This window comes from Rattus norvegicus, chromosome 16, assembly GCF_036323735.1.
Source record: "Rattus norvegicus strain BN/NHsdMcwi chromosome 16, GRCr8, whole genome shotgun sequence".
NCBI classification, from domain to species: Eukaryota; Metazoa; Chordata; class Mammalia; order Rodentia; family Muridae; genus Rattus; species Rattus norvegicus.
Window position 1 is genome coordinate 8,317,501 of NC_086034.1, and position 19,451 is coordinate 8,336,951.

At 44.6% G+C, this 19,451-nt stretch overlaps 1 protein-coding gene across 6 annotated transcripts in view; it reads right to left on the reverse strand.

Annotated features, from left to right (window-relative positions):
- Nucleotides 1-19,451, reverse strand: part of Wdfy4 (WDFY family member 4) — a 228,631-nt gene that overhangs the window by 89,354 nt on the left and 119,826 nt on the right. For all 6 annotated transcript variants that reach the window (XM_039095074.1, XM_039095077.1, XM_039095075.1 and 3 more), the window contains one exon: nucleotides 480-557. In XM_039095074.1, coding sequence (XP_038951002.1) covers nucleotides 480-557 — 78 coding nt within the window. The remainder of the gene's footprint in view (nucleotides 1-479; nucleotides 558-19,451) is intronic.

The window sequence follows — 19,451 nt, forward strand, 5'->3', positions numbered from 1 at the left end:
TCCCTTACTCAGACAAAACATCCAGGTAGTCCCAAATTCAATTCCTCCTTTTCTTAAAAATCTTTTCTTTCCTTGCCAAATCCACACTATGCCACAATTAGCTACTGAGCTGTGGTGTTATTTAATATGAAATTTCCTCCTTACAGTGAGGCCATCCAAATACCAGGCCCGAACGGTGATGATGCTTCCAGCTCCCAGAAGGCTTTGAGGCACCTTGGGATCTCAGTGCCCACCTACGGCTTGGGGACTGAGCCAGGTGGGAACAGCAACAGGTGCCAGCCCCTCTGTTGCTCAGCCATGGGTGCCACGCCCACTGCTCGAGCCAAGAAGGGTTAACTCATCCCTGATGAGCAGTTGTTGACGTGTGTGCTCTAAAATGTTAAACAAAGACCCTCTGATTTTCCCTCCTCTTTCTCTCTCCCCTTCTTTCAAGACGACTCCAAGCATACTCCATGGTAGGAAGATATACTGTTTCTTACCTGCACGTAGTCCTTGTATATGGATGCATACAGCTCCTGTCCTTTCCTTCTGTAATTCTCTATACAGGACACAAAATCCTGGAGAAGACAGAAAGACAGCCACAGCTTAGTGATACCGGGAGACCGGGATACATGCCTCCAGTCTGACCAGTTGCCCCAAGAAATGGTGGCCAATACTCTGCTGTCAAAACCAGTCAGTCTCGTGACTAGTGGTTTCACCTGTGCTGACCTATTAACAAGACACATTCACACCCACACTTGTGTGCCCCTTTCTTTTCCAACTGTGACAGGCTTAGCCTTCCTCTTTAGAACAACCACCAAAATGTAGCTTTGGGTAGTCTCCCTTACCACAGTAGAGAGGCAGCCGAGAGAGGTCAGTTCCACAGCCCTGGAAAGAAAGAGAACCCACCAAGGTCTGCCTAGTATCAATGTTTTTCGCATCTTTCCTTGAGATATCTGCATATTTGAAAATAGAACGGGGGTTGGACCACTAAGCAGGAAGAAAGTAGCCTAAAGACAGCTAAGTTTAGTAGGGCTCATGGCTGCAAGGGGTTGGGTGTGATTGGAGAGTTAATCCCTAGGTCCACCAAGATGTCCAGACTGAAACAATCAAGATCTGGGAAACAGGGCAGTACAAAGAATGACACAGGCCTGTCTGCATCGGTGCCCTCCTCTGGCAGGGGGTAAGGAGACTTGGGGAGATGGAGAGGCTGTGAAAAGGGCTGCTGCAGCCTTATTTTGGAGACATCTGTGGAACGAATACTTAAAGGTGGGTTTCTGACAGGCTTCAACTCTCTTAATAGTCCACTTGCTTGCGAAAATGGGAAATCTACATAAAGTCTACATAAAGCATTTCTGGGTACCCCAACAGCTGATGGCTGCTTCAGGGAGTCGTGGTTATGTAGTCAGCAGGCTTGCGAGCCAGACTAGTGGCTTCTGACACACCATAGCACTGTTTTTCTTGGAAAGAGTGGCCGACGGACAAAACCACAGTGACTACCGTTTAGTACTTGGCTGATATTCTCTTGAAAATGACCCGACTGAATAAGCCATCCCCAGTAAAACAAGTGCGGGTGTTTGCTACCAGACGTGACCATACGGAGAGGTGAAGGGTCAGGACGTTGGAAAACCTGGATCGTCCCCCTGCAAAGGTGGGATGTTGCAGTTTCCCAACAGCCAGGGGATTTTCTGATTAGGCCACTGGAGACTTGAGTATCCCCTTTCTATACTGTGTGTCTTAGGGTTTTTACTGCTGTGATAAAACACCACAAGCAAAATCAACCTCTCAGGTCACACTCTACCACCGAGGGAAGTCAGTGCAGGAACTCAAGACAGACACCTGGATGCAGAACCCAAGCACAGGCCCCGAGAGCACTGTTTACTGGTTTGCTTCCCCAGAGCCTGAGCATCCAGAAACTCCTGCCCTGGGGTGGCGCTGTCCACAGTGAGCTCGCCTCCCCGTTACTGACCATTAAACAAGAAAGTACTCTACAGCTTCACATACAGACCAACGTTATAGAGGTGGTTTGTATTTTTTTTAAATAGTGTAAATTTGGATTTTATTCATTCCAGGGGCTGAGGCGTTGAACAGCGTGTTTTCTGTGTTTCTGACTGTACCACATTTGCCTCATTGTAAATATTCTCTTGTAAAACCCCTCTCTGTACCAAGGTTCCAACCTGGATCTTTCTTCTCTTTTCTTTCCTTTTTTCTTCTTGTTTTTATCTTTTATTGAAAATAGTTTTATTTCCCTCCTCAGTTAATCTATCCCAATTAAGGTTTCCAGTTTCCCTCCATCTACCCCTCCTAGTTCCTCCTCCCCTCTCCTTCCTTCCCCTCCCATCTGGATCTATCTCCCTTCTCTCATTAGAAAACAAACAGGCTTCTGAAGGATAATAATAAAATAAGATAAGATAAGATAAAAAAAACAAAAGCTAATACATTGGAATTGGACTACATACAGAGAAGGAAAGAAGCCCAAGAGGGCACAAAAAACAAAGACTGACTGATTCGCACACTAAGGATTCCATAAAACACCACACTTGAAGCCATTATATAGATGCAAAGGGCCCGGGCAGCCCGCTGCATGTCCTGTGCCTGCTGCCTCTGGTCTCTAATGAGCACTGTGCACTGTGTCTTTCGATCTTGTTCATTTACAGGGCCTTGTTTTCTCATCCTCCATCCCCTCTGGACCTTACATTGTTCTTTCTACTCAGAGGTGGTTCTGTTTGTTTCTTTGTTTGTTTGTTTTGGTTGGGGTTTTTTGTTTTGTTTTGTTTTGCAGCCCAGGTTCCCTCCCAGATATGTCTAGGTTTAAGTTGAGTTGACAAAAACCTAGTGGCACACTGAGTAATGAAATGTTTCAACAACCTGAATGCAGCTCAGGAGAGCAGTATTTCTAATGTATGTGACACATGTGCTATAATGCGTTCCAAAATACAATATGGATTAAAGTCTCTCTTCTTTATGCACAGAGAAGAACAACTGAATGTTGCAAAGTGGAACCGTCTCCCTAAGATTTCAGGTGAGCTTTAAAAGCGTTGCTATTCATTGTGTCTTGGTGTACTATCAAAGGAAAACGCCTATATTTCCTAAAAAGTAAATTGTTACTTCCTCCCCAAGCACACAGTATGACATTAAATCAAAGGTGTTTATTAAAATACAAAATAACAAATTTTCTCTGTCTTTTTGTTTTAAAATTGTAATTATTAAGTTACCTTTTATATTTACAGACAATAGATTTTAAATTAGTGTTTCAAGTTAATTAATAAATGCAGTATTTTTTAAACTCTGGTCTAATTTCCTTGACATTAAATGTCAATATATTTATAAACTATGTAAACAAACGTTTTGGGTTGATTTTTCAATGTTTTTTAAGGATGCAAGGTGTTCCTGAGACCGAAAGTCTTGAGGATTCCCTTTACCACACAGAAAATCAATTGCAGCTGCTGTGAGCAGAAATGTCCCTGAGTCTCGCAGACATAATTTGAAGAGAAAGAAGGCTACAGAACAATATATATTGCTACTTTATTTATATAAAATTTAAAATGTGGGAAAGTAATAGATAATATTCAGTATGAGGAGAGAGACAGAATTTGGGGCTGAGGGGTTGTGGCAAGAATGGGATGCCTAGGCAGGCTAGGGGGCTCCCCAGTGTTGCTAGCCCCGTGCTTTTGATCTGGGTTGCAACCATACGTTCTCTTTGTTAAAATATTTATTTTACATACTTGTCATTTGGACATTTTCCCTTTATATAATGTTCCAATAAAATAGAAAATTGTTTTTTGGCAAATCAGGAAAACAATATAATTTTTAAAATCCAGTTCTGGAGTAATGAGTATAGGATGATTTCTTTCTTTTTTCTTTTTTAATTTTGTTTGTCAAAGTTCCTTCAATATTTCTGTTACATCATCGGTGGACATTTATAGCTGAAGCAAAGCTTATGATCAGTAAAGTTTTGACCAGCTCACAGCTGCTTCACCGAAGGCAAGAACCCCAATTCTTCCAAACACAATGCTTTGGAAACTTGAATTAGGAATGGGTTACTCTTAGGGGCTCTGGGGATAGAGCAGATGCCTTCTGATAGCAACTTTGGCACCAGTCAGAAAGACCTTGTCTAACTGCCCTGGGGTTGTGCAGGGGTGGGGGTGGGGAGTGGGAAGAAATAGACCCAGGCACACCCACTTCAGCAAGATGATAGAAAGGTTTGCATTGGTCCAGTATTGCAGGAAGTGAGTGTGGGGACAGAAAGCAGGCACCTATCTGCTAAGCTGGTAGGAAGCTGAAATGGGGCTGTGGAATGGAAGTGGGTTGTAAACTGTCTCCCCAAGAAACTGTGGGTGTAAAATACCAGAATTGTAAATACAACCAATTGGGAGAAAAAGAAAAAAAGATTTAGTTACTCTCTTCAAAAGTACATTCATGGAAAATTCTGGCATTTGTCTATGACTGTCTTATCCTTAAATAAGAGGAATCCGGGTGAGGATCCAGTATTTCTGCTGTAGCAGAAGCCAGAGAGGTCTCAAACCAAACCAGTGACTCACTGCAATGAACATTTGCAGGTAACGATGTGTAGACAAAAGGGTGCACTGTGGGGCACACTACAGATTCCGAGACACGTTTTCTATGGTGTTTTGTTTTGATTATTTTTATATTTTTTATCTTCTTTTGTGGGGGAGGTTGCAAGGGCAGATGCGAAGGGTCGGGGAGATGAGTGGGATTGGGGTGCATAACGTGGAATTCACAAAGAATCAGTAAAAAGTTAAAACAAACAAACAAACAAACCAACGCCCTGTCTGTAGCAGCTGTGGCCAAGGCTGTTTCTATTCCTGAAGAGACACTCACATCCAGTTAGATTCACCTCTATCGTTAAACACACAAGCAGCCACTAAGTTTCTGTAATTTCCAGGCTCTATAGTACAGAGACCAACGGACCGCCAGTAAAGAAACGTTTGTAGGAGTGGTGACCACATGAGAGAGCAGGGCTAACTCTAAAGTTCCTGGTTTGTTTACCCGTGTGAATTAAATCTCAGAAGCTGGGAAAATAATAAGGGAGATTTTAAAAAAACAAGAGGGAAAGAGCAGAGTTGGTAGTATAATTTAAAAATAGACAGCTGGGGCTTCCCAGAGGAAAGCTCAGGAAAGTGGATCAGGTCAATATGAATTTGTGAGTTATTGGAAGTCGGGAATTAGTTAAGCTTCCATACAGGATGCCTCAGAAGAGCCAAGTGTGTACTGATGGGACAGAGTCTGAAACTTGGAGAACCCTAGCAAGGTTCAGACCAAAGGCTCAGACAGTTGTAAGGGAAGCGGAGGGAAAAACTGGGTTAAAAGCAAGGGTTCAAGCTCGGTGAGGGCACAGAAGGCAAGCAGTTAGGTGAGGCCAGGAAACGGACGTGAGGAATCCACACTTAGAGAGCAGGCTACAAAGCATTTAGAAGAATGACTCCATTGGCCATAGCTGTTCATGGTGACTGAACAGAAGAGTGTGGACATAGTAGATATGAACAACACATTTGAGAAGCTTGACTCTGTAAAAGAAGAGAAACAAAGGTGGGGACAAGGTCACAGGCTCCGATGGGTAGAGTAAGACAGACTCGAGCATTCTAGGAGTCAACCAAGTGAGGAACAAAAACTTTAAATCCACATTCTTACATATACAGCGCTATGTAGTTAGTTTTATGAGTATTTGGGGATTCTTTTCTTGCCTTTACTCCTTAAATAGTACAGTGTAACGACCACATACACAGCACTGGATTGCTGCTGGTGTTATTAGTAATCTAAAGGTAACCCGAAGTACATAGACGTTCATAGGCTAGGCATGAATATCGATTACACCATTTCATATAGCACACAGGAGCATCGGTGAATAGTGAAGAGTCCTGTACTCAGTCCAAAACATGTACCAAGTTCTGAATGTACATTAGGCAGAGGCGGGATGAGGAAATAGGAAGAACAGGCCAAAAAGCAAAGACAAGAGAAAAGTCCCTGGTGGCACAGGATATGAGCAATGGCTCCCTCCTGCTTGGACCCTGGAGGGAAGGGGTACATATGTGGATTAGGGGTTCATATGTGGATTAGAGGTTGGTGTCACCTGCAGAGTGAGGGCATTCACACCTGATAGCTCCCATCTCTAGAGCAGCGAAGGGAACTATGAAGTGTCTGCTTTCTCCCTGAGGGATCAGCAGGAGTCCTGTGTGGGGCAAACGGGAGAGGGACTGAACAGCAGCTCCGCAGTGACTTATCTACGAGCATGGAGAATCCAGACGCTGCCCTATCCTCTCTACTGACAGGCACAGAACACTTGGCAGTGTTTATCAAGGGGTGTATGTGCACAGCACATCTAATAGTCAGCTTCCCCATAAGCCTGTGCTGCTGTTACTCCTATTAGCTGAATCAGACACTGAAGCAAAGAGAGGATAATGGACCACAAACTTCTCCCCCATGTTACCTCCACCTAGGGCATCTCCCCAATGCTAAACAAACCTTAACCTGAAAGGCTGTTTCCACAGGATGCAGGGATATGAGTAAGGAAATGTGGGTCATTCCAAGGGCAGAGGCCCATCTGCTTGGACTACAGTGGACCGGGCACACAGATTAGGGACAGATTCACAGCAGACGTTTGTGTCACTTATAGGAGCCGAATAGCCTCGGCTTAGCAACTGTCAGTCTGCTAAAGACCTCAAGAGCCTCTGGAACAGAACAATGGGCCTGCAGAGGCTGCTGGAGGCTTTAAGAGAAGGTACCCAGGGCCCTGCTTTAGCTGAGTCTCTTTAGTGGGGAAGCAAGTGCTTCAGGATACAAGTCTGATTCTGAGATGGGGAGTGGGTTACATCCCATCTAGAAACCATTTTTAAGTTGCCGGTCCCAGTTTCACGATGCCACTTCTCCAGGGGTATCCCTGGGGCTGGCCCGTTGCTGGTGACACTACTGTCCAAACGGGAAGCACCCGCTCTCCGCTGATAGGAGTCATTCTGCTGGCTTGTGAGAGGGGTCATTAGTCCTGTAGTCCCCCAATAGGGGAGGGCTGAGGCTCAGGCTCCCTGGGTAGAGCTACTGTTCCGAGGCCTGGTTCAGCAATGGGCTGTCCTTTAGTGCTCTGATCTCTTTTCACTGCTGATAATCTAGCCCAAGGATATTATCAGATGTCTGCCCAAACACCCAGTTGGCCTTTATTTTTATTTTCAGCCAAGCTATTTATAGAAGCTGACAATGAAGCAATTTACATATCTGCACACGGAATACTCCCCAGTCATTGCGGACTGTTCACATAAAGGACTGTCACAAGTCTCCGCAGTAGAAACGGATTCTTCCTTTTGCCACCCTAACCAGACGCTCTACACAACAGTTCACTGAAGCTCTAGTATCAGAAAAAGGTGACCTGGGACCACTCTCCTGCCATGCTGTGATTTTTTTTTTTTTTGGATGGGAACAGAAAACAATAGGCAATTACAATGAAAGCAATGACAATTGCATCTGCATGGAAAAGAAAATGGAAACACAGATATGTTATAATATAGATGATCAAAACATTTACACATGAATATATTAGTGAAAACATACATACATACGCGCGCGCGCGCGCGCGCACACACACACACACACACACGGCATGTGCGCACACACACACATACATACATATTAGTGCTCTTTGATCATGAGTTCTAGATCCTCCCTCCTGTTTTTCTGTGGTATCAGAGTTCTTGCTGACTCCTGGCTATAAGAGATCAGGGGGATGTCTCCTTAAGCTCTACCTTAACCTGATCATTAAACAGAACATTCTAGATAGTCGCTGCTCTGAGAGTCAGAGTAACCAAGGCTAAAGCCCTCTGAATCTGAGGCCAGTTTGCAGTGTATGTGTTGCATTAGAGTAAATGTAAGTGAGAAATGAACTTGCTCTTTTGGGTCAGTTGGATCCGAGAGTGCCTGTCACTGGGGCTAAACTGGAATTTTCCTGAGGAATATACACAACAGAAATGGTAGGGTGGTTTAGAATACAACTCAAACATTTGTGAGTGTTGGAAGTATGGCTTAGTGCTAGACTCCATAGCCATTGTCTGAGAAAAACTGAGTACCACTCCAGCAAAGCCCCAACCAAACCAAACAACAACAAAAACATACTTGAGTTCAGGGAGGGAGATCAAGAGTAAGGTTATGGTAAAGCAAATGGGAAGCCGGTTATCGGCAACTGGAAAAACAAGGCACGTCAGCTGGCGAGCTCAATGGGTCATAGCCCTAATTCTGCAATAAATATAGATGAGTCCATACTGAGATAAATACAAGACTGAGTGGATACGTAGATGGCGGAGAAAACATTTCCCTTCCTCACAGAAGAATACCAAATGATGAACTTGATGGCCATTCTGCTGCCATAGGAGGTCGGGCTCACTCATCCCTGCATTTTAATGGTGGGGTGGACCTAGTGGGGTGAATCCCAGGGACTGGGGGAAGAGAGAAATAAGCAAATGGCAGTAGAGACGGCTGGTAGATATGATCTCACAGCGTGATGAAGGTTGATACAGAGTGATGATGTCACGTGATTCACATACTCATTAACATGATCTTTCCAGATGTCTGTCTTCTCCTTTCCAAAGTGCTGTGACACGAGAAGGAGAGCAAGCAAGTAAAATTTGGCAGACACTCTGCAAAGCATCTGGCTGATACTTCAAACCCACAAAAGAACAAAAGCTGTGTTGACTGTCTCTGGGCAGAGGAGGCTAAGAGGGTGGGGTGACAAGTCCATGCAGTGTGGCTCCTCAAGGTGACCCTGGATTAGTGGTAAATTGGAGAAGACAGAGTGAAGCCTGGAGTTGAGTCAGTAGCCATGTGAGAGTCAGACCCTTGGCCTTGACAGATGACTACAGATAAACGTTCCCTCCTTGCCACCTCACAGGTAGGAGGCGAGTTATGACCACAGGTCATAGCATCCCAGCCATAGGAATTTTGTCTCTCTTGTAGAAAACTTCCAACTTTCTCTGCCTTTCTGGCAATGTGTGTTAGCAGCCCTATTGGCTGGGGCTGAGGGGTGGCTCACAGGCAAGATAAAAGTTATTTGAGCACAAGCACTGGGTCTTGTGTCTGTGTGATCAACGATTGCCGGAGACTGCCGTGCTTAATAAAGAAATCATGTAAGCAAGATGGCTACCCGGTAACTGGTGGGAACTGGCTGTGTAAGGGCATGGGGACATGGGGATGTCAGATTAAGTGGCGATTTACAACCTGGGCATGACAGAGTAGAGTCTGAAGGTCTTCATCACACATACACCACCAACCATAGCAGTGTGAAACTCCAAATTTAAAAACTATCTCTATGACTTTCCATCCAATATTTTCAGACCACAAAAAATTGAAACTACAAAAAAGAGAAACCATGGACGAAAGGGATGGCTGTGCCTCAACAGTCCCTATGTTTTACACCTTGCAAATAAAGATGACATAGATACCCTGAATTGTGTATTCTTACAAAAATCTGGATGAGGTAAAATTACAGAAGCAATTAGTAAGAAAGAGAAAACTTTAAGGCAACCCTTCCCCTGTTTGCTGTTTGTCTGTGCTCTTAGATCCTAGCTGCCCACTGTGAAGAAGACAAGAGTGAGAGAACAGCCTGAGGTCTACATCAGCCTGGGTTCTGCACCAGCCAGGGTCTGGACGACCTAGGCCAGGAGATTTTCTTACTCTGAGTGCCCAGATAATTGCACTTTTCTCTGCTGTGGAGGCTCAGCCCCTGGATCCTTAATAAATGTCAAGCAATACTGGAGTAATAATCATATTTCCAGCAATAATGACAAACAACTGGGGCCCAGAGTGGGTGAAGAGGGACTGGCTCACCGCAGTGCAATCCATCTCTTGTTAAACTCACTCACATATTAATTTCTAAGATGAACAGTGGGTTCTAATGTGTCTTTTTTTGAACTGTGATGTTTTTATTAAATTCAATCGTCATGAGTACATGGAGAATGACTACTTGAAAAAAAAAAAAAGCACTCTAGTGTAGCCAGGAATAAAGACTTTAAAATTGCAAGAAGCGAGGTGTCTTGAGGAAGCAAGCCAACCGTCTCTTCTTTCTCAGGCTGTCAGGACTTCTGTGTATCTCGAGACAGCTGGAAAATGTCACTAGGCTGGCCTTTCCCTCACAGCATATTCTTGCTGTGTCTCTGAAGTCACACTCACAAGACTTCTCCTCAGAGAGTGACAGACTTTTAGGACTTACAAGATGGGACCCAAGTGAAAGATGGGCATTGAGTTCTGTCCAGGAACTTGCAACTCAAGGAAACATGTCCTGAGGCTTAAGACATTGTAAGGGGCTGCACTTTGTCCTAATCCCTGGTTCCTCCAAGTACCACCTTGGAGGAAGAGTCACCAAGTAGACAGAGGAGAAAGCTCTCAGACTAACCTTCTGCTCTAGCTTCCAGATCAGTGACGGAACAAATATCTATAGTTGATGCTGGTCCATACAGAGCATTGTGCTATGACGGCCTGAGCCGTGTCAGTATCCTCCATGCCAATGCCAAAAGTGGTAGAGTCTGGCAGATTCTGGAAGGTGTGCAGATCCATGAAGAGCTGTGACAGACAACTCATGCATATACATCACAAACTGATTTATACTTCATATGAACCATATAGCCTCATGGGCAAGTTGATGCATTTTCGCTGCACCCATGCTGGGGCTACAATTTATCAAAGGGGGCAGGTGCGAAGTCTCCCACTGATGGAGCAGTGTTGGTGCTGAAAGGTGTAGGGCTGGGGACTTGGGAGGCTTTGGCTGTGGAGGCTCGGACTACAGCAGGTGCTTTCACTCCGAGCAACGCCTGATGCTGAAGCACCTGATCAACACTGCTGTACTTCACGGACAGAGAGAAAGAAAACGGGAGCTAGAACTCATGCGGAAATGCCTTCGGTAGGCTTGCCGAGGACCCTTAGCCATGCCTGCTTGTTTCTTCCACCCTCAGAGTAGGCCTTTGCTCTTCATTCTTAAGGTAGCACTGGCTGCCACCCCAGGGCCCTGGATGGAGCTTTCTGAGAGACACTCACACGTATGCTCACATGCACACACAAGGGAGGCAGAGAGTGGAGCTACCCATAGAACACTTACCAAAATTGTTACTCTGGCACTCTTGAGACCCACGCCGGGGCTTGCTAGTCCGTGCCCTTGGTTGATCCATACCAGATGTGTCTAAATCACCTGGTCAGGAACCATTTCTCTTCTCCCTTTGTCTGTATACTCACAGAGATAGGCACTGTGGGGGAAAGACTATAGCAACAAATGCCACCTCTGATCTGAGCTTTGTGCTGACTCCAGAGCCTTAGAGAGGAGCAGGGCGCAGTGTTTTCCCAATGTGGACTTGAGACTCTTCTGAGAGGAGTAAATAAGACTAAGACGAGGCAGACCAGGGTTGTGGTCAGTCTAGACAAGGTGCGGTGGGCTGTCAGAAGTAGCAGTGTTCTCTAAGCATTGGAAAGGGGATTGGCCAATGGAAGGTGGAGGCTCCAAGTAGAGAGGGCCACAAATGCCCAAGGGAAGAAAGTGAATTCTTACAACCAGGGGAGGGTCTAACAGGAGCAAAACATGAAATATGTAATATGAACTTGGGAACAGGAGAGATGTGATAAAAAGCCAGCGCACAGGAGGACTTGCCCAATGGTTCTGGATCGGAGTCATCACGGGACTTGATGACGGTTTTTAGTAAGTGACAGGGCAACCAATGGGTATGATCTTTAAAAAGTCACAGAAGGGGAGTGAGGCAGGGCTAAGCTGCTAGACAGGCACCATCTGCTGTGTTCTTCCTGTTCCCCTAGTCTCAAGCCTAGGCCCTGTGTCTGTGTAGCAGCAGTTACTGGATGAGACATTAGTATGTGAACTTTCCAACCTCCCAGCACTGATGGTTCCCAGGAAGCTGGGTTTAGATGGAAACTTCGACTTACTCACATCTTTATAGACCTTGTATTTATGATCCTAATTCCTCAGAAACCACTTGCTTCTATGATCTTTTCTAATCTCATTTCTTTATTGAATGCATATTCATCTAAATGTATCATAAATAATTTGGAGAGTGAGTCAAAATATAAAGAAATACATAAAACTAGATATGGCACTTAAGTCATTCCAAACTGGCAGCTGGCCCACAGGCAGATGGCCATGGTCATAACTGACTGTCACTTCGCATCAGAAGGGGCCACTCTCTTCCCACCAATCTGCCTTTACACCCTCTTTCTCCTTCAAGTCTCAAGTTGAGTTCTTCCCAACCCTGCTTAGGCTCTGGTTTCCTTACAAAAACCTCCTCTCATGCCACAGTAATTTACCTACCTAAAGGGGGCAGTGTTACAGTCAGGGGCAATGCGTTCGTTTTGTTTTTAGCATTCTAATCCCCAGTCTTAACCAAGAGTCTGTGCGTGAAATGCTGGAGAAGGGGCTAATGGAGAAGAACAATGACAACCAGAGATGGATGCAGATGGAGACGCAGAAGTAGAAGGACTCACTAGAATTATGTCCCTATCTGACCCCGGGGAACTTGGGACAATGCTTAGCAACTGTCTCCTCTTCCCCTCCTTCTGGTCCACACCTCCTTCTGATGTCTACATTCAGCCAGAGGGGTCTGCCTATAGCCCCAAGGACATTCTCACCCTAGGACCTTGCCACTGTCTTTTCTTTCACCCCATTGTCACTTTCCTGAGAGGTCTTCTAGAACTCTCTGACAGAGCAGACATTTATTTCCCCTCTGGTTGTTTGATTCTACCCAAGGCTTCTTCATCATTCAATCCTTTGGCTTTCTGTCTGGCTCTCCACGGAAAGAGGGTGCCTTTCTGTTTTTCTCCACTGTCACCAGTCTGTAGACTGGATCCCTGTTGCTAAAGTCTATGAATCCAAATTGGTCCAATCCAAGCTTCTTCACTTGCATTGTTCCTTTGACTCAAAGCTCCCAGCCACTGCCTTAATTCTCTCTGCTGGGGTAGTACTAGCTGGTAGACTAGTAGTCAAAGAGCCCTGAGTCTCGTGCTCAGCCCACTCAAGGCCAGACTCAAAGGCTTTCCTACACTCTCCTCACACTGTCTTCTACGTGCAACCTCTCCTCTCTTCTTTGTCAGGCCAACGAGCCAAGTTTTCACCAACCCCCATCAACAACGGCAAAGAGAAAAAAATTTTCTGAACTTCCCGTTCTGAGACTTTGAAAGACTTTTTTAATTAACCAAAATGGTTTCTCATAATAGATGGGTCCCAGGACGAGAACGCGGCAGTAACTCACGCGACAGGCGCCCCAGCGGCCGGGCTGCTAGCGGGGCGCCTAGCGGGTTGTGAATGGCAGCAACGCCTCAGGAGGGCCCCAGCCTGATTCTCCACTCCACGACCATCTGCCATTCTATCATTTATATAGTTGGGGACACTTCTGTCTTTGGGAACAATGAAGCTTTTTTTTTCTTTGATGAATACATTTAAGTCTTTAAATTTTGAATTTAAAGAAATCACCAAAAATGTATGTCACCTCATTCCAAAATTCATAATGCCTAATTGAAAGCATTTACTGGGATGGGGACACTTATCCCAGAACATAAGTCCAGTTTTCAGGTTATAAGGTTATAAGGAAATTCATGTGCAGACATTGGAACCTCAGAGCAATCCCAGAGGATGACTCTCCTTTCAAGGCCCACATTTAATTTTCAAAAGGACTTAAGGCAGGCTTCCTTTAAATTGTAAGACTAAATGCTTACAATTTGTAATTTAATTTACAAAATCGTAGCACAAGGATGATTTAGAAATGATACATCCTTCAATATGCATTGGCGACCCCAGGTAGAAAAGGAGCCGTTGATTCATGGGAACTGCACTACCTCAGTGCCTGCTCTCTTGAATGGCTTTGCACTCTTGCCCTATCACCCCAAACAAACCGTTGGTGAAAGGTTGATCGAAAGAAGAGTCAAAGATGTGACTGCCTGCAGAGTTCATGAAGTACTGTGACAATTATCTGAGTAAAGGGTCACCAGACCAGGGTGAGGATGATTACTATGAAAAGAACTTCAGGCAAGCAACCATGCTTAGGCAAGCTACATTAATACTATTTAGTGCTTGGACTTTGCAACCTCAGTGGGACAGGCTATAGTAAAAGAAGTTTTCAGAACAAACCAAGAGGAAAATCATGCTGTAGAAAATCATACTGGGTAGGTCAGGTAGGCACTTGACGTGCATCAGATTGGCATTATCTTACTGGTTCATCAATGTCTGTTTAATGAATGAGCAAAGGGGAGGCCACTTTGAACAGATATATGAGAGTCATCCACCCTTCATTAAGTGGATGGTAAATACAGCATAGCTCACAGCTTCCTGCAGAGCTCAGAGCGAAGTTGGGATATGCATTGGAGATAAGCTACCGTGTCTTCTCTGTGAGCCTTTAATCTGGGTGCAGGTCAGAGTCCTGAAGAGTGAGGCCTCACTTACCCTGGCCAGCCACCCCAGGATCGCTGTCATTCAACATGCATTTAATGACACCACTCTGTTTCAACCATCAGGTATCTGTCTATGCCCACAGTGATGGGCAGTCAGTGGTTCAGCGGGTTCTATTCACAGCCAAGCCAGGACCTTGAGCTTTTTATGGGAACGAGACAGTCTCTGATCCCTATTTCCTCTGCTTTCATCTGAAATCTACTTAAAAATGAAAGGCCTGGATCCAGCATCTCCTTCTCTAGAGTCATCACCATAAAAGAAGAAGAGGTTGAAGTAGTTTGATATCTGGAGGGGAGACTTTAGACCAATGAATCAGATAGATTCAACTAAATCCTCAAATGACATGGAAATTCACGTACACAGACGACAGAGAGAATGTGTACCCTAGACCTTCTGCTCTATTAGGAGGAAGAGATTCAGGATCTGATCTCAATTGTCCCAATAATCAAAGCTTTGGAACTTTGGGTGAAGCGGCTTTTTTCTTGGGGAGCTGGTCCTCCAGCAGGTGTCTGGGGGACACTATAGTGTTTCAGAAGAGTCTTACTTCAAGGAGGTTTCTGATTTTATCAGTCCCACCATGGGCTCTCTACAGTTCTAATATTGCACTAGAAACCACAGGCTACACAAAGAAAGCAGAAAGTAACCATGGAACCAAGGACCACTGGATCACACGTCTAATGGGTGCAGTCTCTCCTTTCTGAGTAGGTAGATGAATAGATCTATTCTGCTTTCCTTGAAACATTAGTTAAATTCCCAAACATAACTGATAAAAAGGTTACAAAAACATAGACTTTAAAAAAATAAAGGTTGGCTCAGACATTAAGACATTTGCGTTTGCTGCTTGCACAATGGACAATTTGTGGGTCCAGCACACAATGGGCAGCTAACAATCCCCTGTAACTACAGTTCCCAGGGATCTGACACCTTCTTCTGGTTTCTATGGTATCCTGCACGTTTATGTTGTACTAACATTCCTACATACACTCAGGCACATAAAATAAATAAATCTTTAAAAAATGGATGTTAGCTCTGAAATGCCTTTAAAGAGCAAGCTTGGTTAGAGAATTTAAAATATGAGTTATGGACATCTTTTCAAAGAAGAATCGGTTGCAATATTTTTTAACATGAAGAGCACAACCATAAGTAAATATTTTAAATAAAGCAACCAAACAAGAAAAAAAAGACCACAACGCACAGCAACAAATCTGTCAACTCATAGCCAAGTGTCATGGTGTACAGCCCTTGCTGTAATTCAAACGCAGAACAGTTCAATGGCAACCGTAATGCTCACTGCTAATAGCAAAATGATTCTTTTTATTGAAGAAGAAAAAAATAAAAACGATGTTGCTCTAAGCAGTTTTGAAATGAATATCTGATTCAAAACTTCCCCTGTGCATATAATTGCATGCTAATTTACATTTTAATTACTTCCTAAGAAATCAAAAGCATTTGTTGACAGTGGAACATAATGTCAACTTCACGGTGCACTGTTGGTGGATGCTTAATGAACTTAATTAGATAATTAGTGATGTTAATTATCCTTCTATTATGAAGATAAAGATGCCTCACAAATGATGTACTCAGCGAAGAAACATCATTAAAGGTATCAGTGTTTGCTTTTGTTCATTTACGTCTGTTTTTCAAATTCTTGTAACTGGCTCATGATAAACAGTGACAAATAAAATTTGCTTAAAACGTGGTGGGATGGGGAGGGGAGGGGAGGGAAGTCACTGCCTTCCTTCTGCCTGCTGTCAAATGTCCCCAGGATTCTGGGTGCTGACGCCATGGTGGGGTTGCTGCTATTGTTGACAAATGTCTAGCGTGATAAACTACAGTTACACATGCATAACTTTCGAGTATGACATTGGTCTGTAAAACTATAATGGAAGAGCAAATCCCCATTGCCTAGTGGCATCGTAGTCATCCTAATGCCATAACACCACAGTTTGAGCACATTGGTGGTGATGCTGGAGTGAGCAGACTTGAGCTGGCAGGCTTTAAAAGCACAGCACCCACACATGCAGGCTTTAAAAGCACAGCACCCACACATGCAGGCTTTAAAAGCACAGCACCTACACATGCTCACTCGTTGATAATGGTCAGCGGCAAATGCATAACTAGCTCTGGCTTTACAGCGCCATGCTTTTGGAAGCTAGCATATACTCGATCTCCTCAGGAAAAGTGGCCTGTAAACAGTGTACTGGGCTGCACCAGCCATACTCTGCAGCATGCTGTGCATCTCAGAAATGAGTCGCTCATTTCAACACAGAGTGAGCTTAGTCTGTTAGCCATCTGGGATGAATTGCTTCAGTCTTGTTCTTTCTCAGCTCAAACACCTACAGTTGCTCAGTCTTATCACAATGTCCAAACTGGGACATTCATGGAACACAACCACATCGTCAACAGAAGGGACTCAGCGACTCAGCCGTTCCTGTAGTTCACACACAAGCACTGAAAACCCTGTAGTCCTGGGATGTTTTATAAACCACACAGCCAAGGTGTCCATGTAAGGCAGTCACAGTACTTGGGACTCCAAATTCTGAGGTTAAGGCACTGCACGGAAGCCAGAAGCCTATAAACCCCAAGGACAGCATGCTAAATCTACATGTTCACACACACACACACACACACACACACACACACACACACACACACACACCACCACCACCACCACCACCACCACCACCACCATCACCAAAAACCACAAAACCTTGTGAAACTATACCCTGAATAATGATCACTAAATAATTACCAAATTTTAATCTTACCCTCAAATCAATAAAAGCCTTCCATTTCTTTGTTCAAGAGAGCAGCCTGGCCACCTCTGGCCATTTCTGGGTCCCTTTGGTTCAAATCCCCATAAATGAAACATCCTTGTGTTGTTCTTAAGATGATTAGGTCTCATGTACTGTGTCCATGCCAGGAGGTCCCGCTATCTGTATCAGAGTCAATCCTTGACCGCTTTCCCCACCACAATTACGAAAACCAAGACCCCATTTCCCAGGTCTTAGTAATGGTCCTTACACCACTAAAATTTCAAAACACATCATATTCAAATATTTTTCTTTCTTTCTTTTTTTTAATATGCGCTGCTGTGAGGCAATCAGAATCCCCTGGAACTGGACTTATTAACAGCTGTGAGCTGCCATGTGTTTGCTGGGAATTGAACCTGCGTCCTCTAGAAGAGCAGCCAGTGCTCTTAACCACCGAGCCATCTCTCCAGCTGCGTTCAAACATTTCTTCGTGGAAGGCTTCGTTCCTTAACAGATAGACCTATTTAATTGCTTGCTCTCACGATTCCCTCTCCACCCCCAAAGTTTTCCAGTAATTCCTCAGAAAGTCTGTGTGTTCAGGTTTACAGCAGCTATTCTCTGGCTTCCGGCACCCCATACATCTCCTGTCTTGTGGACACGGTGTGAATACCTTCTCTTCTTCATGCCAGTGAGAACATGTCAACAAGACCAGCCCCCTCTCTAGACCTTCTACACCTCCATTTTAGAAGTCCCTATCCGTTTTAACTTTCTTCCACCTCTAGGCTACATGCTTCAAAAATATCCTTTAAAGTCATGTTCGTGTAGAAGTCCTTCCTTGCCCACAAATATTACACCGTGTTTGCTATATATTTATGTAGTAATATTCACTGTGATAACCCTGTGGTCTTCAGATTCTCTAAATGTTTCATTAAGCTCTTCAACGTCTCTGACTCCAGCTCTTGACGACAGAGCATCTGAGAGCTCCGGCTTGCTTGGGTAATTGCCTTTTTCTTCCCCAGCTCTAACTCCCTCTGTGTTTGCATGCCTCCACTTTGTCTCAAAGCCCGCTCTAGCTATTTTTGAAAAGTCTAGTCTAACCCTTGGCCTCTCATGAGCATAAGCTTTATATCTTAGGGAATAAGGTCTGTGGCTTACCCATGAGTACATTCTCTCGGTACCAAGAGGCACTAAACTAAAAGATGGAGGGGGTGTCACCAGCAGACTGCATTGCTCCTTCAAGCTCAGCCCCTCATTCCGAGGGCAGGAGCCAAGATATGACAGCAAGGTGCCCACAAGCTACTCCCTCACAACCCTCCAGTTCTGTATACTCGCTCTCTCTTCCACAGTTACTTTTAGCTTTACGATTTCTTTAAGGAAAATAAAAGTATACACAAACACTTAAAGATGTAGGTGAAGGTTGGGGTGGCAGGGAAGAGAAACGGTGGAGGAGGAAATCCTTAAAGGAATGATTGATAACAGAGACTCATTGCTATTGCTCCCTTTGCTTCTGTGTATGTTTAAAAATTTCCACAAAGAGGTGAGGAGTAAACTGTTTAGCGTAGACGGTCATAAGTGTCACTTCCTTCGCCAAGGACATTAGCAAGAGTGTCCGTCAACAGAGCTGCTACTGATTTTCTGGTGTGGTCCTTGGCCATGGGTAAGGCTGCTCCATGGGAGGCAGCCTATGGTATATGATCAGGGATGGAGCTGAAGGATGATGGGCTCTGAGTGGCAGATTATCCAAGGTCCCCAAGTATGCCCACTGATGGGGCTTACGGGGATGCTGATACAATCGGCGCATGTGGTCAAGGATAATCTTTAAAGGACCCTGGAAGCACTTGAAACAAAATTAAATGCTCTTCTGGTTTTGGCAAACCCCACGAAAGCTTAGCTTTGGTGTTTTAGCAACTCCAGCGAAAACTTTGCCCAGCTCTTCTGTCCCTCCACAGGTCCATGTCAGCATTCTGCTACGGTATGGAAAAGAGCAATTAGAAGGGGGAGCATCTGTGTCTCAATGGGAATGTCGAGTGCCCTGCTCCTACAAATGGCCTTAGGCGTTGATGGGAGACTAGTACAGGGTCTCCCTCCTCAGATGGGGCTGGTGGGTGCTTACACAGATAGCTATGCGCAGATGGGGAGCACATGTGTGGTTTCCCACAGACAAATGGGGAGAAACCCAGCTCACACTCACTCTCTATAATAAGATATGGATTAGTGGATTATACATTCAGGTGACCTCCTGCCTCTTTAAAGACACCCATGCCCTCTGACTCTCATCTTCCTCATTG